The sequence below is a fragment of the Salvelinus fontinalis genome, chromosome 13 (genome assembly GCF_029448725.1).
Source record: "Salvelinus fontinalis isolate EN_2023a chromosome 13, ASM2944872v1, whole genome shotgun sequence".
In the NCBI taxonomy this organism is placed as follows: domain Eukaryota; kingdom Metazoa; phylum Chordata; class Actinopteri; order Salmoniformes; family Salmonidae; genus Salvelinus; species Salvelinus fontinalis.
This window is the reverse complement of record NC_074677.1, coordinates 29,085,398-29,110,587: the sequence shown is the minus strand read 5'-3', so window position 1 is coordinate 29,110,587 and position 25,190 is coordinate 29,085,398. Positions and strand designations below refer to the sequence as shown.

Genomic DNA, 25,190 nt, shown 5'->3' with positions numbered 1-25,190 from the left:
AACAACGGCTCAGTGTGGTAGTGGTAGGCCACACAAGCTCACAGAGCGGGACCGCCGAGTGCTGAAGTGCGTAGCACGTAAAAAGCGTCTGTCCTCAGTTGCAACACTCACTATTGAGTTCCAAACTGCCTCTGGAAGCAACATCAGCACAAGAACTGCTCGTCAGGGGCTTCATGAAATGGGTTTCCATGGCCAAGCAGCCGCACATAACCCTAAGATCACCATGTGCAATGCCAAGCGTCGGCTGGAGTGGTGTACAGTTTTCCACCATTGGACTCTGGAGCCGTGGTAACGCGTTCTCTAGAGTGATGAATCACGCTTCACTATCTGTCAGTCCAATGGACAAATCTGGGTTTGGCGGATGCCAGGAGAACGCTACCTGCCCAAATGCATAGTGCCAACTGTAAAGTTTGGTGGAGGAGGCATAATGGTCTGGGGCTGTTTTTCATGGTTCGGGCTAGGCCCCTTAGTTCCAGTGAAGGGAAATCTTAACGCTACAGCATACAATGACATTCCAGAAAATTCTGTGCATCCAACTTTATGGCAACAGTTTGGGGAAGGCCCTTTCCTGTTTCAGCATGACAATGCCCCTGTGCACAAAGCAAGGTCCATACAGAAATGGTTTGTTGAGATCAGTGTGGAAGAACTTGACTGGCCTGCACAAAGCCCTGACCTCAACTCTATCAAACATCTTTGGGATGAATTGGAACACCAACTTCGAGCCAGTCCTAATCGCCCAACATCAGTGCCTGACCTCATTAATGCTCTTAATGGCTGAATGGAAGCAAGTCCCTGCAGCAATGTTCCAACATCTAGTGGAAAGCCTTCACAGAAGAGTGGAGGCTGATATAGCAGCAAAGGGGGGACCAACTCCATATTAATGGCCGTGATTTTGGAATGAGATGTTCCACGAGCAGGTGTCCACATACTTTTGGTAATGTAGTGTACTTTGCGAATTGCTAGTGCCATTTAGAATTGCTTAGCCTAGGCTATAACCCTAAACATAGACAGGTTCCACGCTGCAAATATGCAAAAACATTAGTTTGATAAAGACAGAGCATATTTCATCTGAAATACTAAGCCTAGGCCTACTCACCAAACAAACTTTGTGGCTGTAATTCATCACCATGCAGTGTTCAATGTGGAATTATTAATTAATTTAGAAAATTCCAAAGAACATGCAGAATAAACTAAATTGAACATCTGTATATCAAAAATAAGACATATTTTGGTTTGTAACCCTGAAAAATATGTCTTACAACTTGCCAAATTGAGCCCTGTTTCAAATGAACACTGAGAATAACTGTTCCAGGCACGAGATGCGCATCACTGGCAACCTTTTTTCTTTTTGAAAAATATTGTTATTTTTTATTCTGTTATATTACATCATGTTTCTTTTTACTATAACATAGGTGTGTCTTGACTGTGATAAGGGCTCGGGAAATAAGAGCTTCTTGTCTGCTAAATAAGCAAAACAAGGCTATGCCATTGCACAGCCGTAGGTCACTGGTTCGAATCCCCAAGCCGGCAAGGTGGAAAAATCTGTCTTTCTGCCCATGAGCAAGGCGGTTAACCCTCAACAACAACTGCTCCCCGGGCGCCGATGACGTGGACGTTGATTAAGGCAGCCCCCTCACACCTCTCTGATTTAGAGGGGTTGGGTTAAATGTAGAAGACACATTTCGGTTGAATGTATTCACTTGTGCAACTGACTAGTCAGGTTAAGCACCTTACTTTTTGCCCAAGGCTTGTTTAAAGAATAAACTCCAGCACACAGGTATTCTTGAATACTCCACAAACAATACCAGTGTGCCCTGAGTTTCTTCTTTAAATATACACGGAACAAAAATATAAACGCAACATGTAAATTGTTGGTCCCATGTTTCATGAGCTGAAATAAAAGATCCCATAAATGTTCCATACCCACAAATTTGTTCACATCCCCTGTTAGTGAGCATTTCTCCTTTGCCAAGATAATCCATCCACCTGACAGGTGTGGCATATCAAGAAGCTGATTAAACGGCCCTGATCATTACACAGATACCCCTTGTGCTGGGGACACTAAATGGCCACTCTAAAATGTGCAGTTTTGTCACACAACACAATGCCACGGATGTCTCAAGTTTTGAGCAAGTATGCAATTGGCCACCAAAGCTGTTGCCAGAGAATTGAATGTTAATTTCTCTACCATAAGCCGCCTCCAACGTCATTTTTGAGAATTTGGCAGTACTTCCAACCGGGCTCACAACCGCAAACCACGTGTATGGCGGCGTGTGGGCAAGCGGTTTGCTGAATTCAACAGAGTGCCCCATCGTGGGGGTTATGGTATGGGCAGGCATAAGCTACGGACAACGAACACAATTGCATTTTATCAATGGCAATTTGAATGCACAGAAATACTGTGATAAGATGCTGAGTCCCATTGTGAGGCCCATTGCTTTTAAGGTATCTGTGACCAAAATATGCATATCTGTAATCTCAGTCATTTGAAATCCATAGAATTTTTTTCAATTAACTGATTTCCTCATGAACTGTAACTCAGTAAAATCTTTGAAATTGTTGCATGTTGAGTTTATATTTTTGTTCAGTATAGTTAACATAGAGATGAACTGGAGGATTCAGCCTTCAGCCCACACATGGCCACCGAGGCGAGGGCAGTAAAGTGGTTCGAGGCCAATGTGTTGGATCTAATGCGCTCCCCCACCACAGGACTGCAACTAGCTGGAAAATGGACTCCAGCCTTCAGTGCCCCCGCACAAACTGTTAATAAACTGTACTCACAAACATATACTGGAGAGACATATTATATACTTCACATTAATGTATCTTGAAAGGTTGTTATTTAAGCTCACAATTGTATGGAAGTATTATAACTCTCTAGGGGTCACAGGAACATAATCCCACGGTGTGACTGTCAAAAGACAGGCTGATCTCTCTCTCTCTCTCTCACCAAGTTCACCCCCACAGACCGTCTTTGCCCAACAGGTCAACCAACCTTCATATATCATGAGTAAACCTTTCAGGAATCAGGGGAGGGACTGATGTTTCTGCTCTTACGAGATAGCTGACCGAGTGTTCACTATAAACGATCTATAAACAAAAGGAAGCAGTCACACTTGAAGGAAAAGTTTGAACTCTGACCCCTCAGAAGACACGACCAAGGTCATGTTGTGTGTCTAACAATGGTTTCCTTGGTTCAATATCCCATGATGTTGGGTGGGAAAACACCCAACTCCCTCTCACAAGAACTTTCGTAACACACAGACAAACAATAAAGTATTGACTTTATCCCTATTCTTAAATACGTTTTAAGTTATGACATAAACTCAGCAAAAAAAGAAACGTCCTCTCACTGTCAATTGCGTTTATTTTCCGCAAACTTAACATGTTTAAATATTTGTATGAGCATAACAAGATTCAACAACTGAGACATAAACGGAACAATTTCCACAGACATGTGACTAACAGAAATTGAATAATGTGTCCCTGAACAAAGGGGGGGGGGGGGGGGGGGGGGATCAAAAGTAAGTCAGTATCTGGTGTGGCCACCAGCTGCATTAAGTATTGCAGTGCATCTCCTCTTCACAGATTGCACCAGATTTGCCAGTTCTTGCTGTGAGATGTTACCCCACTCTTCCACCAAGGCATCTGCAAGTTCCCGGACATTCCTGGGCGGAATGGCCCTAACCCTCGCCTCTAATCCAACAGGTCCCAGACGTGCTCAATGGGATTGAGATCCGGGCTCTTTGCTGGCCATGGCAGAACACTGACATTCCTGTCTTGCAGGAAATCACGCACAGAACGAGCAGTATGGCTGGTGGCATTGTCATGCTGGAGGGTCATGTCAGGATGAGCCTGCAGGAAGGGTACCACATGAGGGAGGAGGATGTCTTCCCTGTAACGCACAGCGTTGAGATTGCCTGCAATGACAACAAGCTCAGTCCGATGATGCTGTGACACACCGCCCCAGACCATGACGGACCCTCCACCTCCAAATCGATCCCGCTCCAGAATGCAGGGCTCGGTGTAACTCTCATTCCTTCAACGATAAACGCAAATCCTACCATCATCCCTGGTGAGACAAAACCGTGACTCGTCAGTGAAGAGCACTTTTTGCCAGTCCTGTCTGGTCCAGCGACGGTGGGTTTGTGCCCATAGGCGACGTTGTTGCCGGTGATGTCTGGTGAGGACCTGCCTTACAACAGGCCTACAAGCCCTCAGTCCAGCCTCTCTCAGCCTATTGCGGACAGTCTGAGCACTGATGGAGGGATTGTGCGTTCCTGGTGTAACTCAGGCAGTTGTTGTTGCTATCCTGTACCTGTCCCGCAGGTGTGATGTTCGGATGTACTGATCCTGTGCGGGTGTTGTTACACATGGTCTGCCACTGCGAGGACGATCAGCTGTCTGTCCTGTCTCCCTGTAGCAGTGTCTTAGGTGTCTCGCAGTACAGACATTGCAATTTATTGCCCTGGCCACATCTGCAGTCCTCATGCCTCCTTGCAGCATGCCTAAGGCACGTTCACGCACATGAGCAGGGACCCTGGGCGTCTTTCTTTTGGTGTTTTTCAGAGTCAGTAGAAAGGCCTATTTAGTGTCCTAATTTTCATAACTGTGACCTTAATTGCCTACCGTCTGTAAGCTGTTAGTGTCCTAATGACCATTCCACAGGTGCATGTTCATTATTTGTTTATGGTTCATTGAACAAGCATGGGAAACAGTGTTTAAACCCTTTACAATGAAGATCTGTGAAGTTATTTGGATTTTCTGGAAGACAGGTTCCTGAAAAGGCGACGTTTTTTTGTTGTTGCTGAGTTTATTACATTAATATATTGGTAATACATTTGTGTACTTTTGTATTGCCATTCTGTAATTGTAATATTGTCACAATACATGTTAGTAAATATGACACCAACTTAGTGGCCGTGTGGTTAGTCTCTGCCCTGAGATTGTAAGGTTGTGAGTTCCATCCCTGGCCGAGTCATACCAAAGACTGATAAAATGGAACCTGATGAGTCCCTGCTTGGCACTCAGCATTAAGGAGATCGATTGGGGGTAAGGCCCTGCAATAAACTAGCGTCCTGTCCAGGGGGTGTACTTGTACATCAAGCTGCCTCACGCTAACGGCTCGTGCAAGGCTACTTACATATTACATGTATGGTATTGTGTTCTAGAATATAAGACACACACTTTGGCAACAATTGCATATGTATAATAAGGGTGTGATAGCCTTTTAGAAAAAATGTCTCATTTTCTAGTCACTCCCCATGATCTCTGAGGCCATTGTAACACCCACCCTAATAAAAACTGCTCCTTGGCAGTTGGAAAGGCAGTTTAAAACTTAGCCAAAAGACAGACAGGAGAATGGGAAAAGACCGGTCAAAAAAGAAGACAGACTAAAAACAGAGGAGGATCTGTTCGGGCGGGACCGTGTCTTGCAGGAGGGAGAGAAAAATGTAGGCATGGCAAAGACTTGACAGTCTTAGACTGAAACAGAACTTTAGGAAATGTCCTCTGAAAAATGGACAGACCTGTTACACTTTGCTTGATCACTTGATCACACGGTATGTGTGCTGCGATACAAAGCTGACTGCACCAATAGACTGTACCGAAGAGAGAGACCCCGACCATTGATTAAGTAAATATATTACAGCATTCTCTGTATTACCTCCTTGACTATTCGGTATTGCAAAATTATCATCTTAATTGATCAATCATTCCACGTCACTGGAATAGCTTTCTGTTAATCCGGTCTCAAAAATTGAATACGTAGCGCTTTTAAAGCTCTGTAAATTATTTGGTAATATGCCTAAAAGCATGTAAGCCTATAGAATGGCAAATATGACAGCTACTCAGCTATCCTGGAATGCAGCCCATCCATGAGCAGACTTTATTAGTTCCAGTCAGCTCATTCTCACTGTTTAGTGGCTCAGAGAGAGATGGAGCCGGAAAATATTCAGCCCAAAGAACCCTAGTGGACAGGGCTCTCCAGCTGAGACAGCCATTTTGTGTGTGTGTGTCCTCGGTGCCTGGCAGTGCGCAACTTGGACACAGTGTTCCTGTCATTTACGGTGATGCCGGCTGGGGTCTGGTCTCCTGCTAATGTCTTCATGAACAGAGTAGGGACAGGACTACCAGCCGATGCCGAAGGGTCACTCTCCATGAGGCCAGCCATGATAATCAAGTTCAGAGAGAGCTCAGAGTGCCCATGGGGGCTGTACTCCGTTAGTCGGAGAGTCCAACAGCCCAGACACTTGATCAGCTTCAAGCCCTCGCCACCCACACTCACAAATAGAAACGTCTCCAGTCTTACTTCTGTCTAGACATGACACACTGCATGAAATTTCAACCGCACTTTTTCTGATTTAGAGCAATTCTATATTTACAGTTGTCTGTCTCAGCTGTGTCTCATATGTTTGAGGACTTCCATTCCATTATGTCCAAATCAGCCACCTCCTATTGCACATGGCACTACGCCACTGACTGATGTCATATTAACGTTGGGTTGACGTTGTCTTTTGTCCACAGGTGGCTGTCAAGAACAACATTGACGTTTTCTACTTCAGCGGGCTTATCCCACTCAACATCTTCTTCGTGGAGGATGGCAAAATGGGTACGTGTCTGGAAGCAAGTCACAAACACTCAATATCCAGGTCATTACCATAACAGTAGACTCATTATCACCAAAGAGTTTATTTTAGACCAACTCGAGGACCCTTGGTATAAAATAGACTTTGAGGAAGTAGCTCCCTGCTCAGTTCTGGTGTCATTTTTCTTTTGTTCCCCTCATCTGCATCAGAGCGACAGGTGTTCTTGGCCACCTGGAAAGACATCCCCAATGAGAACGAGCTGCAGTACCAGATTAAGGAGTGCCACTTAAATGCAGGTAGGTCTCCTTACATCTATGGACGAAAGCTATAGAGTACCAGTCAAAAGTTTGGACGCACCTACTCATTCAAGGGTTTTTCTTTATTTTTTACTATTTTCTACATTGTAGAATAAAAGTGAAGACATCAAAACTATGAAATAACACATGGAATCGTGTAGTAACCAAAACATTGTTAAACAAATCAAAATATATTTAATATTTTAGATTCTTCAAAGTAGCAACCCTTTGCCTTGATGACAGCTTTGCACATTCTTGGCATTCTCACAACCAGCTTCACCTGGAATGCTTTTCCAACAGTCTTGAAGGAGTTCCCACATATGCTGACCACTTGTTGGCTGCTTTTCCTTCACTCTGCTGTCCAACTCATCCCAAACCATCTCAATTGGGTTGAGGTCGGGTGATTGTGGAGGTCATCTGATGCAGCACTCCATCACTCTCCTTCTTGGTAAAATACCCCTTACACAGCCTTTGAGGTGTGTTTTGGGTCATTGTCCTGTTGAAAAACAAATGATAGTCCCACTAAGCCCAAACCAGATGGGACGGCGTATCGCTGCAGAATGCTGTGGTAGCCATTCTGGTTAAGTGTGCCTTGAATTCTAAATAAATCACCAAAATATCACCAGCAAAGCACCCCCACACCATCACACCTCCTCCTCCATGCTTCACGGTGGGAACCACACATGCTGAGATCATACGTTCACCTACTCTGCGTCTCACAAAGGCACGGTGGTTGGAACCAAAAATCTCAAATTTGGACTCATCAGACCAAAGGACAGATTTTCACCGTTCTAATGTCCATTGCTCGTGTTTCTAAAAAAATAACATATCTCTAACAATGATATGTACTCTAAGGGCTGTCACTATTTTAATCTCTGGGTTTTCCTTCGTCCACTACTCCATGGTATGAAAACAGTGATACAGGTCTGGAATAAAAATGTGTACTGTGTGCTCAATGTCTATCATCAGAGCTGTTCACGCTGTGCTGTTGAATTTGAACCTTGGTGGCTATTCTTGTCTCGAGCGTGATTCAGTCTTAAAGCACTTTGTGAGGACATAAGGGTTGATCCACAACGCCGCTACTATTAATGGGTGACACACACACACCGTAGTCATCTACACAAATTTAAAAAAGGCCTTTGAGGTTGTGAGTCTCATCGACAATCTAGCTGCCTGTATTCCTCTTCTGTCTTTTTTATGTCAGAGGAGCTTTGTTAGGGGATATTGAAACTGGAGCTTAGTGTGGGGTTTTGAACTGCTGTGAGTACAAGTGAAGGATGTTGTCACCTCATGTTGGTGTTGTTTCCTATCGATTGAGTGCTGGTGATTCAGTGGAAGGAGACCTCATTTGATGAGGGGAGAGCATGCAAAGACGGATTAAATGCATGAAGAGCTCTCTATGCATCCGTCTACAGTTGAAGTCAGAAGTTTACATACACCATAGCCAAATACATTTAAACTCAGTTTTTCCCGGTGGGTCAGAAGTTTACATACACTCAATTAGTATCTGGTAGCATTGCCTTTAAAATGTTTAACTTGACTCAAACATTTTGGGTCGCCTTCCATAAGCCACCCACAATAAGTTGGGTGGATTTTGGCCCATTCCTCCTGACAGAGCTGGTGTAACTGAGTCAGGTTTGTAGGCCTCCTTGCTCGCACACGCTTTTTCAGTTCTGCCCACAAATTTTCTATGGGATTGAGGTCAGGGCTTTGTGATGGCCACTCCAATATCTTGACTTTGTTGTCCTTAAGCCATTTTGCCACAACTTTGGAAGTATGCTTGGGGTCATTGTCCATTTAGAAGACCCATTTGCGACCAAGCTTTAACTTCCTGACTTGTCTTGAGATGTTGCTTCAATATATCCACATAATTTTCCTACCTCATGATGCCATCTATTTTGTGAAGTGCACCAGTCCCTCCTGCAGCAAAGCACCCCTACAACATGATGCTGCCACCCCCGTGGTTCTTCGGCTTGCAAGCCTCCCCCTTTTTCTTCCAAACATAACGATGATCATTTTGGCCAAACAGTTCTATTTTTGTTTCATCAGACCAGAGAACATTTCTCCCAAAAATACGATCTTTGTCCCCATATGCAGTTACAAACCGTAGTCTGGCTTTTTTATGGCGGTTTTGGAGCAGTGGCTTTTTCCTTGCTGAGCGGCCTTTCAGGTTATGACGATATAGGACTCGTTTTACTGTGGATATAGATACTTTTGTACCTGTTTCCTCCAGCATCTTTACAAGGTCCTTTGCTGTTGTTCTTGGATTGATTTGCACTTTTCGCACCAAAGTACGTTCGGTATGACGGCTGCGTGGTCCCATGGTGTTTATACTTGCGTACTATTGTTTGTACAGATGAACGTGGTACCTTCAGGCGTTTGGAAATTGCTCCCAAGGATGAACCAGCCTTGTGGAGGTCTCTACAATTTTTTTCTGACGTCTTGGCTGTTTTCTTTTGATTTTCCCATGATGTCAAGCAAAGAGGCACTGAGTTTGAAGGTAGGCCTTGAAATACATCCACAGGTACACCTTCAATTGACTCAAATGATGTGAATTAGACTATCAGAAGCTTCTAAAGCCATTACATAATTTTCTGGAATTTCCCAAGCTGTTTAAAGGCACAGTCAACTTAGTGTATGTAAACTTCTGACCCACTGGAATTGTGATACAGTGAATTACAAGAAATTTGTGGGGTGGTTGAAAAAACGAGTTTTAATGACTCCAACCTAAGTGTATGTAAACTTCCGACTTCAACTCTATCTGTCAAAAGTTCAATTTATTTCAACTTTTGATGCACTTAACAAATGATGGACAAATGACAGATGGTCGTCTGCATTATCCATCAACATATGAGCCCCGTAGAAAAACCCCTTCCCCATTACATGCTTAGTCATTTTTTAACAGATATGAAATCTCTGTGTGCTTGTGTTCGGTGACTTAGTGGTGTTTTGGCCTGTTGTCTTCACAGAGCTCAAGTCTGAATCACAATTACTACTATCCTCTCCTTTCACCGATCTAACATGTTGAGCCAACTACAGGACAGAGAGGGCAGTTATTGTTTTGGGAAGGTAGTATCTGGAGGGGAGTAGCTTTAGTTATTGTTTAGTCCACATGCAAGGTCTGATTTACCAAAATGGACAGGAGACCTTAGAAACCATCAAACCACAAAATCAAATAATTTCCTAATTTGTGTTCACTACACTGAAGCCAGTTGATTACACAGAGCTGAGGGCATTGGTTTAAAAGAGATGCTACTGGTTTACTGGAGAATCAGATAACATGACTTGGGGTTTTAAGTGGTAGCATTCATTGGTGGAATTGGCCTTTTCCTCTAACCCTCTTGCTGTGTTGCAGTAATCACAACATCACCACCTTAGGTTCCAGGGTTACACACCTGCCTACAATTTATTTGTCGATATGGTTCCACGCACACCTACAGGAACACATGTGCACACACATACAGATTCATACACACACTCTCTCAAACACACAAATGCACACACTCTCATTCTCTCCATATTAAAGCATTTCCATTCCAATAATGCCTGATCCTCCTACACCACTCTGGGGTCACAAAGTATTGACCCTCTCCAGCCCCAGGTTACAAGGACAGCTCTGCTCATGCATTCCCTCACCTTGGCTGTGATAAGCAGCTTTGGAGTGTGGAAATTAATGGAATGATTAGAGGCTCTTTTCATGTTCATTGTCACTGGCACTCTGTGAGCTAAATACAGTGTGAGGGAGCTGTGTTCTATAAGCTTCTTTAGAGAAATGCGTTTTCTGGGAAATGGGTTGTTGGTTTGATTAGTTATTTGTACATCCATTTCCAACCCTAGTAAATTGTTCTATTGTAAATTCAGACTGAAACGGTGAGTTTTTCTCATCTTCATATTAAGATAATGGTAGAGCAGTGGTATTCAAACTTTTTCAGCAGGGACCCCATTTTTTCCCCACCATCCCAAATCTAATGAGACAACCTTAAAGTGTACATTTAGATTTTTACATCAAATAATCTTCAATTCATTACATTCTTCTCTTTTAATAAAAATTAAGAGAAACAATGATTACATTTCCTCAATAAAATAGATTTTTGAATTGATCTTTCTTAAAAAGTACAAAGTACAAACAAAAGTGTGTATATTGTCCCATACAATAATCTGTACTCTGCTTGACATGCAATACTCCATTAGCCTAATTTAAAACAAAGCTTTTTCCACAGCCACTGTAGAGCCATGAGTCACAAATTTAAAAAAAATATATATATATTTAACCAGGTAGGCTAGTTGAGAACAAGTTCTCATTTACAACTGCGACCTGGCCAAGATAAAGCAAAGCAGTTCGACACATACAACAACACAGAGTTACAGATGGAATAAAAAAACATAGTCAATAATACAGTATTTAAAGTCTATATACAGTATGTGCAAATGAGATAAGATAAGGGAGGTAAGGCAATAAATAGGCCATGGTGGTGAAGTAATTACAATATAGCAATTAAACACTGGAAAGGAAGATGTGCAGAAGATGAATGTGCAAGTAGAGATACTGGGGTGCAAAGGAGCAAGATAAATGAATAAATACAGTATGGGGATGAGGTAGTTGGATGGGCTATTTACAGATGGGCTATGTACAGGTGCAGTGATCTGTGAGCTGCTCTGACAGCTGGTGCTAAAAGCTAGTGAGGGAGATGTGTGTGATTTTTGCAGTTCGTTCCAGTCATTGGCAGCAGAGAACTGGAAGGAAAGGTGGTCAAAGGAAGAATTGGCTTTGGGAGTGACCAGTGAAATATACCTGCTGGAGCGTGTGCTATGGGTGGGTGCTGCTATGGTGACCAGTGAGCTGAGATAAGGCGGGGCTTTACCTAGCAAAGACTTGTAGATGACCTGGAGCCAGTGGGTTTGGCGACGACTATGAAGCAAGGGCCAGCCAACGAGAGCGTACAGATCACAGTGGTGGGTAGTATATGGGGCTTTGGTGACAAACCGGATGGCACTGTGACAGACTGCATCCAATTTGTTGAGTAGAGTGTTGGAGGCTATTTTGTAAATGACATCACCGAAGTCGAGGATCGGTAGGATGGTCAGTTTTACGAGGGTATGTTTGGCAGCATGAATGAAGGATGCTTTGTTGCGAAATAGGAAGCCGATTCTAAATTCAATTTTGGATTGGAGATGTTTAATTTGAGTCTGAAAGGAGAGTTTACAGTCTAACCAGACACCTAGGTATTTGTAGTTGTCCACGTATTCTAAGTCAGAACCGTCCAGAGTAGTGATGCTGGATGGGCGGGCAGGTGCGGGCAGCGATTGGTTGAAGAGCATGCATTTAGTTTTACTTGCATTTAAGAGCAGTTGGAGGCCACAGAAGGAGAGTTGTATGACGTTGAAGCTGGTGGTGTAGTATTATTGTATACTAATGGTATAGCAAATACGAAACATTTGTTACCAAGTTGGCAATGTACTAGCTAGCTAATGAGGGTAATCTCTCATCACTTTAAATGGTCTTGAATCATGCTTTTGATTTTAGTGTATATCACATTTGCCCAGTAATCAGTGTTTGTCTCTCTTCTTCATGTGAAGACATAGCATGTCAATGTGATAGTGGTTGGATGGTTTCAACGGCTGTTATTAGAATACAACAGACATCCTTTCTGCCCTTAAAAAGACTATTCGACAATTAATTTTTTGCCTTGAAAATGACAAGCCACTGACCACTTAAGTTGCCACTCACATTCAAACAAAGTGGGGTAACAAAAAACAGTCACCTGCCATCTATGACTGACAAGTGTTGCTCCAAGGTAAATGGTTAGAGCGTGGAAGCCTTGCCGACTAGAAGTCTCCCTGCAGACTATAACCTAATAAAGACACTTCGTACAGGAAGCTGTTCCACTGCGCTGTAGGAGAGATCAACTTCTCTTTTCCACTGTCACTAGTCCTGCCTCTTTCTTTTTTTTAACCCTTTTTCTCCTTCTCTCCATCCACCGCCTGCCTCTCAGGACTCCTTTCAAGGCTCTTCGCCTCACCTCTCCACTCCCTCTTTCCCTGAAGGAGACTTCACACAAGCTCTTTAATGATAACCCACACCATGCCCTGTTGCCCCCAGACAACAGAGTGACTAGGGGGTGAGAGTGGTGGCACTGACCAGTGCTCAGGACAGGACCTACAATGGGACATGGGCCTCAGGGTCAGCGGTTATGGTAGTGGTAGTTAGTCCTTTGACCTATGATTTTAAGCCCCTTAGACCTAGTGTGTCGTGCCATCCCCACATCTAGATGTGAGATCTGGCAGTTGTAGTAGCTACTCCCTGTCCTGACAGTCCACAATAAGAGTGCAGCATATGCACTGTTAGAAGTTATCCTAGCTCTGTTCCTTCCTTAAAGTTCTACTTAGATCGTGACACTTTCTTTTTCCTCACGTAGAAGCACAAAGGAGGGACTTAGCTCCTGCAGTTGTTTTGTGAAGCTAATGTAGATGTATTAGCTGAGCTGCTCCCTGCTGCCAGTAGTTAGCCAGACTCACAGAGAAACCATTAGAGTTGCCTTAAGGGTAAAGATTGACTGGGACAGGGGAATAGGCAGCTGATTTAGGTCATGGAAATGTAATGCTATATCAGGCAACGTGTGTAGTCTAATATGAGTCAAGAGCAGCTAACAGGATATGATAAAGCTATTATTATTATTCAGAATTTTGTCTTACATTAAATTTATCTCCATCTTGTTGTATCGAGTCCCTCAGTCCTCGTTTTTAGATGAAGCTGCAAACCAATAATGGAAACTCTTCCTAATCTGTAGACTAGAGAATGAAGCGTTCCGAAAATGAAGCTGCTAGTGTACAATACCTCAGTCAATAGATAACTCCTCTCTCAGTTCTGTATGTCTAAATGAGTACGGTAAGTACAAAGAATGAATTTGAACTGCTGAACCGCAATACACCAGAGAATGCACTTATCCAATGTGCACTTAACAGTAGTCAACCTTAGGCAAAGCTCAGCAAGGCCTTTATTCTATGTAGCGCTGATTTCCACCTAGAGTTGCAAAATTCCATTATATATTTTTTTTTTTACATTTTCAATTTAAAGATTCCCCCTCAGCTTATTCCCTCATGATTCCAGAAATCCTTTAACCAGGATTCCCCCCCAAAATGTTTTTACATTTCGATCCCTACTATATTCCTGACTCGTATGTAATGTGGCCTTGCAGACACGGTGTCGGGGAAGCTGCAGAACGACAACATCTACACCATCGCCAAGAGGAACGTGGAGGGCCAGGATATGCTCTACCAGTCCTTCAAGCTCACCAACGGCATCTGGATCCTGGCTGAGCTCCGCATCCAACCCGGCAACCCCAACTACACAGTAAGACACCCACCGAACCTCAACTCTCCTAATTCAGAACTCACACATATGTATAACGTTTTTGTCGGTAAAGGTCTGAAGTGCCAAGCAGAAGGCGTAGCAGAACACTCATATTTCCTGGCAAGGAGGGCTGGCTTTCATACATCAAATAAAACCATACTCATTGGTGGATGATATTCCATTTGTTGACTGTATTAATATTTCCACCCTTCCCTCACTAGAGTATGAGGGAAATAAACACATTTTTGTGTTTTTTCCCTCCAGCTGAACATACCCCAAAGGCCCTAGACAGCAGCTTCTCTACACTCTCTTATAATAAAGTGCATTTTACATCCAGGAGGTAGTACAGTGGTACCTAGAGATGGTTTATGGAAGTAATGAAAGTTATCGATCTTCTTTGTTTAACACACACCCAGCCATATCCTGTTCCCTCATCATGTGTTTGAAGGAGCCTGTTCATCATCGAGGGCTCATTGGGAATGATCTGTCATCTGACAGAGTAATGGCAGGCCATGAACAAGGTCAAAAGCCCCATGTAGCACTGCTAATAGCTCCTAAAGGCAGGCTTGGTCAGGTGCATCAAGTCAGTTTGTCTAGTGAGTCCATACTCATAGACAGGTCCTTAATTGATTCATTTCTTAGCCATTCAAGGCCAAACATGCATACATCCTGATGAATGTATTCAGGTGAGGTCTATCCAAAACATTATATTTTATATTGCGATTTTTTTTACTTTCTTGAGAAATGTCTTGACTCCAGTTTCCTATTATTTCTTTCAAGTGCTTTCTTTTCCCTAAGTTATAGTCCTGTACTTTTTCTTTGGTTATGTCACCTCAGCGGAGTCTCTGACAACTTACTTACTTACTGACTTTATTGTCCCCATGGGGAACTTTTGTTGCAGTGTCATTCAAAGTACACATTCAAAGTGGCGATTAAATACAAAACAAAATTGACACTACAACTTTCATAAGTTACGTACCAAGAAATAAGAAATAAAACATAATATTTTTATTTTTTTAAAGACTAGCCTGCTGGCCTTACGGAGTCGATGGGAACATTCGCCTGAGCTATTTAGGAGGGATATCACACCTGGCACAAATTATTGTCTAGTTCTGTTTTTCCTGCCGAGGGGTGCCCTATACCTGCGCCCAGAGGGGTGTAGCTCAAAGTCCAGGTACAGGGGGTGGCTTGGGTCTAAAATTATTTTGTGGGCCTTGCAGAGGGCCCTGACCTTAAAGATCTCATCCAGGCTTGTCTGTTTGACTCCAAGTACCTTGCTTGCTGTGGTGATAATCCTTCTCAGCATATTTCTCTGGCTGACAGTGGCAATGCCAAACCAACAAACAATACAAAAAGTTTAAATACTCTCAATAAAAGATTTGTAAAACAGAGTAAATATAGTACAGTCTACATTAAAAGATCCCAACTTTTTGAGAAAGTACAGTCTCTGTTTTCTCTTTTTGTAGATCAGATCTGTACATTTACTCCACTGAAGCTTATTGTCCAAAAGGACACCCAGATATTTATATTCCTCTGCAATTTCTATATTCTGACCTCTGATAGATGTTGCAGAGGTAGGTGTTGTACGCTTCCTGAAGTCTATGCACATCTCTTTGGTCTTGTTGGTATTGAGGACCAAGTGTGATTCCTCACACCACTCTACAAAGTCATCTAGGACCGGGCCATGATGTTCCTCGTCATCATGCAACAGTCTGATCAAGGCAGTGTCATCAGCGAACTTAACGAGGTGTCTGTCAGTATGGGAACTAGTACAGCTATTAGTGTACAAGATGTACAGAAGTGGGGACAAAACACATCCCTGAGGAGAGCCTGTGTTGGTATTGCGTATATCTGACACATGGGGACCTATTTTGACTCGCTGTGAGCGTTGGCTCAGGAAGTCCAACAGCCACAAAACCAGCCCCCCATCTAAGGAGAAGTCCCGAATGAGTCTCTGTGCCAGAATGTAAGGCTGGATTGTGTTGAAGGCAGAAGAAAAGTCAACAAACAGAACCCTGACATGGGATTTGGCACCCTCTAGATGTCTATAGACCATGTTAAGGAGTGTAAGAATGGCATCATCAACTCCTCTGCTAGGCTGATAGGCAAACTGAAATGGGTCGAGGAGCTTCTGGGTGACACTGAGAATATGACTTTTCACAATTTTCTCAAGGCATTTCATTACTAAGGATGTCAAGGCGACAGGGCGGTAGTCATTCAGCACAGAAGGATTAGATGCTTTAGGAATTGGTATAATTATAGATTTTTTCCATAATACTGGAACTTGCTGGTTGAGTGAGGATTGGAAAATGTCTGTAAAAACACCAGCCAGTTGTTCAGCACAGTGCTTTAACACATGTCCACTTATTTTGTCTGAGCCTGGGCTTTTGTATGTGTTACGTCCCCTGAACAACTTTAGAACATCAGACTGTTGGACAACAACTCTCTCAAACATTTGTAATGATGCTTCCATTTGTTTTACCTCCGACACGAAGTTGTCTGATTCAAATCTTGAGAAGAAAACATTCAGTTCATTAGCCATGTTCTGGCCCTCATATCTCCCAAGGTCAGCACTGGATTTTCCCTGCCTGTGTGGGGGGCACTAGCCATGGATTTAATCCCTTGCCAGGCCACCCTTGCGTTTCCTGAGGAGAGGGTCCTCTCCACCCTTTGCTTGTATGCCTCCTTGTCCACCAGTATCTGTCTTTTGATCTCACGTTGTACATCTCTTAAAGCCTGTCTATCACCCCCAGCATAAACTGCATTCTTCCTATCAAGTAGGGATTTTAGATGTTTTGATACCCAAGGCTTGTTGTTAGGGAAGATTTTACAGGTCTTAGTAGGCACAACTGACTCAACACAAAAGTTTACATAGTCTGAAATAACATCTGTGAGTTCATCAAGATCAGAGCTGCTGTCCTCAAATACCTCCCACATTGTACAGTCAAAACACCCCTGGAGACAAGTGATACTGTTGTCATTCCAGATCTGGACAGTTTGAACTGTGGGTTTCTCCCTCTCCAGCAGCCGACAGTAGGTTGGCCTGAGGTAGACCACATTGTGGTCTGATGTCCCCAGGGGAGGTCTGGTGGTGGCAGAGAACGCCTTTTGATATGTGCTATGGGACAATACCAGAGTCCTATTTTTCCTAGTGTGACATTTCACATACTGATGGTATGTGCGCAAGACTTTGTGCAAGGTACAGTTGTTAAAATCCCCTAAAATATATTTGGGTGCGTCGGGGGAGATGGATTCCAGTTTCTGTGACAGATTATAAATCATCTCTGTTGCCTTTGTTATATTAGCTTTAGATTGAATGTACACAACGGTAACAAACAATTGGGGGAACTCACGGGGCAGATAGTAAGGTCGCAGTGACACAGAAAGCAGTTCAATGTCGGGGGTACAGAGTCGCTCTCTTACCAGGATCGATTTACACCACTGGTCCCTGACAAGCAGGCAGACGCCCCGCCGTGAAGTTTCCCTGTGACTGTCAGATCACGGTCCGCTCTGACCAGAGTGAAGCCGGCCGGCTCCACTTCTCTGTCCAGGACTCTGTCATCCAGCCAAGTCTCAGTAAATGCCAGCAAACAGGCCTCCCGATATTTGAAGCACAGATTCGCTGACAACTCATCCGCTTTCCCCCTCAGTGACCTGGCATTAATCAGCAAGGTGGTGGGTAAGGGAAGTTTGTTCTTAAATTTTTTAAGTCTTTGTCTGATTCCCCCGCGTTTTCCACATTTGCATTTGGGTTTGTAATCCACTCGCATACAATCAGGTATTAGATGGGCCATTGGGATATCCAACTCGTTTGTATTTTAGTTGCATTGTAGTAAGAACTCCCTGCTGTATTGGATTCCACTGCCAGCAGCGTTTTCATAATTTAGTCCGTTCACTTTGGGTATGTACACGATCATCAAGATCAGTCCAACACCCCACCACTGTAAATCCATGGTTGGCAGATTGTTTGTAAGCTAAGTGTACAAATTAAAAACATAAAATAACACCACACCACACGTCACACACACTGCAGGTTGCAACAGAGCCGCGCCCCATTAACCAAATGTTAATGGGGCGCCTTGATCTCTTCTCTCTTTAACAGGTCTCTATGGCTCATAGTGTCAAGTTAGAGGTTGTTGTCAGGGAAGATCTGTGAGCTCAGTGGTCAAGCTGAAGGCTCTTTAGAAAACAAACAGTGTAGCAGAACACTCATATTTCCTGGCAATAAGGAGGGCTGGCTTTCATACATCCAATAAAACCATACTCATTGGTGGATGATATTCCATTTGCTGACTGTATTAATTGTAAATGAACACAGCGATAGCCTTCTGTCCTCGCCAGATCAACTGTCTATCAGTATTTTCTTATTGTTATTCTTCAAGTAAACCACCTGTCAAAAAGTGTCACAACACCTAAAATTTGATTATTTGTGTTATGCATTAGCAACAATTCTCGTGTTCATGTGAAGCTCCAGGCAAAAAAATGTCAGCATCAGTAAACCATGGAGGATTCCCAGCTCTCTGACCGTCTCTATGGTAGTGCTTACCCACTGGTACTCTCCACAGTGGAACTTCAGTGCTGCTGTCCAACAGTCAGAGGCTGCTGTGTTCTGCCTGCCACACTCTCTCTGACTGCCTGGCTGGGTGACTACATTCATCTCCAGATTAGTGCCTCCTCACCCTGATTGTTTTACAGGCAGCTATTCAGGCACTGGCTGCTCCCTGGCTTGATTACCTGTGATGTGTGTCTCCTCGAGGAAAAGCATGTTTGGCCTGGCTGGCCATGCTGTCAGTCTCCAGCTAATTGATTAATAATGGGAATTCAACCCAGGGTCCCCTCAGAGCAGTCATGCTGCTGCAGCCTGTGGATAACAGTGGGATAGGGTAGATTAGTTAGACTCTAGAAAGAGACAGTTCCTGGGGAAACTTCATTTGCAAGCAAATAAATCTTGCTTGTGACCAACTGGTTTGAAAGCCGGCTCTGCTATGGGTCAAAAGACTGTTAGCCCGTCAAAGCAGTTGAGAACAAACACTTATCCTATGACATCAGGGCAGTGGAAGACTGATAATAGAAAGTGAGCTATTGTGATGGCCATGGCTACGTTTTTAGATAAGATAATAGATAATACACTGGGGTTAATTCATTAACAGTTCATATCAACCTTTCTGTGTCTCTGAGGACAAGTGTAGGGCTTTGTGTTCCAGTCTATACACACCATCATATACATAGATATTTATATTCCGGACTCTGACATTGCTTGTTCTGACATTTCTTAATTCCTTTCTTTTTATTTTGGGGGATTTGTGTGTATTGTTAGTTACTACTACACTGTTGGCGCTATAAACATAAGCATTTTGCTGCACCTGCAAAATATGTGTACGCAACTAATAACATTTGATTTTATTAGGTACATAAAGTACAACAATTTTATTGTTGCTAAGCCACTGAAAGAATGCACCTACAAAGGCTTAGCACAGAGGCCGAACGGTTTTTCGAAATGGTCAAGGGCTGCTTTTGTGTGGACAATTTATTGACTCCTCTCAGACAAATACCTTTGGGACAGCATCAAGGCCTGTCATGGAACAGTGACAACATATGGACCAGGCCATAATAACAGGAGAATGTCTGACTACGTACTAGTATTTATTCATGTTGTAGAGTTTGTAAAGAGGAAGTATGGATAGAAAGTGAGACTTAAAAAAAAAAAAATACATCTGTGGAATCCAATAATCAGGAAACGTGAGTAGGGGTGGTAAGATTTTTCAATTAGTCTCAGACTTAATTAGGCCACTGTCAATAGAAACTGATTAATGCAGATGTTAAATCTGGTCGAAGGAAAATGCATTAACTGATTTAATATACTTTGTAGGCATACTCAATAACACTATTATATATTATTGTATTATATCATTTTGTTTACATGAAGTGTCCCGAATGAAAAGAGTTGCAAAGCAATTAAAGTATTGTGCAGTGGATAAGGTGAAGTGTTCAGAGTTATTGAGCTGAAAGGTAACCTACAGTATAGTTGTACATCAATCTATATATTTGATATCCTGTCCTCTCTTCCAGCTGTCCTTGAAGTGCCGGGCTCCTGAGGTGACCCAGTATGTCTACCAGGTGTACGACTCAGTCCTGAAGAACTGAACTCTCTCTCCGTCCACTCACTCACTCACCACCCTCCACTCCACACCTCTCTTCAAGAACAAACAGCAGCTGTTAGTGTTCTAGTCATGCATTATTCCTCTCCACCACCCTTACCTCCATGGGAGAATGTGACATCCCCAGTCCATCCTTAACTAAATGTCTTAATGTCGTAAAATGTGGTTGATGGTGAAGCTCTCCAAAAAAGAAGAAACCTTTCATATTCACTAAGCCATCGCCCCACCTCTTTGTACTGTATTTCCAATATTGAAAAGTGTAATATCATATATGTTTTTGTGTCTATTCTTTTTAATGCTTTATATTCTTCCGTGGTACTTTTCCTACTTGCCCAACCATACTCGATTGAGTGCCATCTACCAGGCCTTGCTGGAGCCGAAGTTGCAAGTTGAACCAGTTGCTAAGTCTCTATGATGCATCAAGTACCATTCTGAGCCAATATGGAGTGGTGAGAGCAGAACCAGGGAACATGAAATAGATTTTAATGCATTAGTGGATTTCATTCTTTTCTCGTTTTAGTAACCACTATGATAAACCGCTATTTATGGTAGCTATTATTATGTTTGCTCCCGTCTGCCATTCCTTTTTTACTGGTGCTTGCAGGCAGCTGATCATTTCATGCTTCTCATCCCTTTTCTGATTGCTCGACCTGCCACAACAATCAAACACCGCTATAGCCATTCCTAGATTGTCATTCCTAGAGTTCCAATAATCCACGTCCCTTTGCTGGTTTTGTGCTGCAGTATTAATGAATATGCCAATAGTGAGTGTGGAATGAGTTGTCCATTCTGTATTGCTGTTCTCATGTTACATTGATTCCAATGAGATAGTATGTATTATTATTTAATTGTAAGATTGTTATTGATATTCCATGTGCAGCTGTTCATCTAAACAGAACTAACCCCAAACCCAAAGCCAGGGTCAATATGAGTTGATATTTTGCTTTGTTAGGGAACAACCCCATACTGTCATCAATGACATGCCTAGTGTTTGTGTTATTATACTGTTAAAACCACCTCTCTGGCATTGCTTTATCCTGAACATGGAGGATATGTAGTGCTTGCAGCCCACCTAAAGGACCAGGGTCACCCCTATATGATTATACTGTGCAGTGACCTGGTATAGTTTGTAGACATGAAGTTCTGTACAACTAATGAAAGATTATTATATTACTACCAGAATAAGTGTGCTTGAAATCCATAACAGAAACACAGTGGCACTATATTCCAGTTATGTACCAAGTCCTCATATGTGGAAAGTGATCTAAATAAGTTTTATTTATAAATGTATACAAACTGATGTGATTTTAATATGCCATATCTCTATGACCATTGTTGTTATACCTCTGCTAGTTGAGCTCAAACATTTTAATCATTTTATTTAAGCCAATGTAAAAAGCAGTCTCAAGGGTACCAATTGAGTTTGTGACTTTAGCTTCTTAATTGTAATGTTACCATACATGCTGATGTGCCTGTGAACCTGCAATAGAAGCAGTGCCCAATGCTCCCAAGAAATCTTAGCAGTCTGTTTCCCTCACTCAAAACGACACTTAGCTACATAGGAAGGTCTGTTCTTTGGCCACAGTTTGATTGTATGTGTCCCCAGCAAGATGTTGGGTAACACTTTTTTTAGATCGTCTGTAGAGCATCTAGATGGACTATGAGTAACATTTTAACTATCTACCAACCCTAGCTCTGACCCTAAACTTAACCCTTACCCTAACACTTATTCTAAACCGAACCGTAACCTGGTAGTATGACCAGATGTTATTATAAAGGCGTATTTGGTTCTGGGTTTCCCACCCAGAACTATGTGTGAGAAAAATGTACTTACTCATAAGCCCAGCAACCAGGAATAGGCCTACAGAACAGCTGTAGTAAGAAATAATGTGACAACTGAAATGACAATTTTTTTTTTGCCTTCTCAAGCTAGCCTGTTGATCCTGCATCACTCCTCATCCCCAACTTGTCATTGTATCTGCTCTTATTTCAATAAAATGTCTGTTATAAACTTATGCAGTGCCTGATGTTTCACTGTCATTGGTTCACAATCCATAATCAGCCCAAATGTAATATGACCAGCATGAGGCACAGCCAAATGCAGGGCCGGCATTATGGGCGGGCCCTAGGGGGCATGGCCGCCCTACCGTACCTCCTTGCCTGTCCAAATAAAATATTGATAATTTATTTGACAGAGACGTGAGCCAACAGAAAGACTTATCAATCTCTGATAAAGTATCTGAGAGAGTGAAACAGTGCCCCTCTATCTCCATACTTGTAGTCCATGTATCTGATGATGTCTGGAAAAAATAAATATAGCATGTCATACTTTTTCTGGCCAGACAGAAAGTGCGTTTGGGAAAGTAGTCAGACCCCTTCACTTTTTCCACATTTTGTTACGTTACAGCCTTATTCTAAAATGGATTCAATTGTTTTTTCCCCTCATAAATCTACACACAATACCCCATAATGACAAAGCAAAAAAAAGAAATATGACATTTACATCAGTATTCAGACTCTTTACTCAGTACCTTGTTGAAGCACCTTTGGCAGCGATTACACCCTTGAGTCTTCTTGGGTATGACGCTACAAGTTTGGCACACCTGTATTTGGGGAGTTTCTCCCATTCTCTGCAGATCCTCTCAAGCTCTGTCAGGTTGGATGGGGAGTGTCACTGCACAGCTAATTTTAGGTCTCTCCAGAGATGTTAGATCGGGTTCAAGTCCGTGCTCTGGCTGGGCCACTCAAAGATATTCAGAGACTTGTCCCGAAGCCACTCATGCATTGTCTTGGCTGTGTGCTTAGAGTCGTTGTCCCGTTGGAAGGTGAACCTTTGCCCCAATCTGAGGTCCTGAGCACTCTGGAGCAGGTTTTCATCAAGGATCTCTCTGTACTTTGCTCTGTTCATCTTTCCCTCGATCCTGACTAGTCTCCCAGTCCCTGCCACTGAAAAACATCCCCAGAGCATGATGCTGCCGCCAACATGCTTCATCGTAGGGATGGTGCCAGGTTTCCTCCAGACGTGACTCTTGGCATTCAGGCCAAAGAGTTCAATCTTGGTTTCATCAGACTAGAGAATCTTGTTTCTCATGGTCTGAGAGTCCTTAGGTGCCTATTGGCAAACTCCAAGCGGGCTGTCATGTGCCTTTTACTGGGGAGTGGCTTCCGTCTGGCCACTCTACCATAAAGGCCTGATTGGTGGAGTGCTGCAGAGATGGTTGTCCTTCTGGAAGGTTCTCCCATCTCCACAGAGGAACTCTGGAGCTCTGTCAGAGTGACCATCGGGTTCTTGATCACCTCCCCGACCAAGGCCCTTCTCCCTCGATTGCTCAGTTTGGCCTGGCGGCCAGCTCTAGGAAGAGTCTTGGTCGGTCCAAACTTCTTTCATTTAAGAATGATGGAGGCCACTGTGTTCTTGGGGACCTTCAATGCTGCAGAAATGTGTTGGTACCCTATCCAAGATCTGTGCCTCGACACAATCCTGTCTCGGGGCTCTACAGCCAATTCCTTCGACCTCATGGCTTGGTTTTTGCTCTGACATGCACTGTCAACTATGGGACCTTACATAGACAGGTATGTGCCCAATCAATTGACTTTATCACAGGTGGACTTCAATCAAGTTGTAGAAACATCTCAAGGATGATCAATGGAAACAGGATGCTCAATTTCAAGTATCATAGCAAAGGGTTTCAATACTTGTGTAAATAAGGTATTTCTGTTTTAAAAATGTTATACATTTGCAAAAATGTCTAAACCTGGTTTTGCTTTGTCATTATGGGGTATTGTGTGTCGATTGATGAAGAAAATGTTTTATTGAATCAATTTTAGAATAAGGCTAACGTAATAAAATGTGTAAAAAGGGAAGGGGTCTGATTACTTGCCGAATGCACTGTAAGCTGAGTTCCATATGCTAATTTCTTTAGCCGCCAATGGATCACGGTGTCCATATGGCAGAGGCTGGTGCTCTTGCATTAGTTGAATTTTAACTTTCAGATTTTTATAATTTAATTAATATTTTTATGATTAACCACATAACAATAATTTTGAGAAACTAAAATGTTATTATTGAAATTAAACTGTTCCATGAAAATGTGCATATAAAAAATAATCATAAAGGGCACACAGATAGGTAGAAATGGTAGGATAAATTGTAAACTTCCCCAAACTCACAAACTGCTTATGGTCTTTATTATAACACCCATTAACAAAAAAAAACGGGCCCACCTATAGAAATGAAATGCCCCTCCAACTGATACGTTCTTGCGCCGACCCTGGCCAAAGGCCAACCACAGCAGTGCATAATCTCTGCGCGTTTAGTCAAAAGATACACAGAATACATAGTGGCTCACTTAGAATCAAACCTTATTTCACTTGGGATGCTACTGATGTTTCAGGTGCTCTTTTTTCCTTTGGTGGGTAGGCATTTTAACACTGACAATGTCAGTCTGAATCAGCATTTCTTTTTTCTTTTTTTTGTAACAGTTGAATGTCTGGGAGAAAAGCAAGCACAATTGAAGTTACACAGTCTAAAGACCAGCAATGTCAGTGTTGGAAAAAAGTGTTTCACACTGATGTGGGGGATGGGGAAGAAATCTAGTTTGCAATTAGCAGGGCTATATATAGGCCTATAAAATATGGCTCTGGTAATTAGTTGCTCTAATTCTCTTAAAAATATACAATAGAACTTAGTGACATTCCTATGCAGTGTCAATGTGTATATTGTTGTGAACTCATTGAAAAAAAGTCTAAAGCCAAAAACATCCGTCATTTCAAGGCCAAACTGTATCACAGAATAAGA

At 42.7% G+C, this 25,190-nt stretch overlaps 1 protein-coding gene across 6 annotated transcripts in view; it reads left to right on the top strand.

Moving 5' to 3' along the window:
• The window catches only part of ap2b1 (adaptor related protein complex 2 subunit beta 1), an 84,961-nt gene extending 62,554 nt beyond the window's left edge, over positions 1–22,407 (top strand). For all 6 annotated transcript variants that reach the window (XM_055942307.1, XM_055942311.1, XM_055942310.1 and 3 more), the window contains 4 exons: positions 6,526–6,610; positions 6,797–6,883; positions 14,080–14,234; positions 20,304–22,407. In XM_055942307.1, coding sequence (XP_055798282.1) covers positions 6,526–6,610; positions 6,797–6,883; positions 14,080–14,234; positions 20,304–20,378 — 402 coding nt within the window. In that variant the 3' untranslated portion in view covers positions 20,379–22,407. The remainder of the gene's footprint in view (positions 1–6,525; positions 6,611–6,796; positions 6,884–14,079; positions 14,235–20,303) is intronic.
• Positions 22,408–25,190: the final 2,783 nt, after the last annotated feature.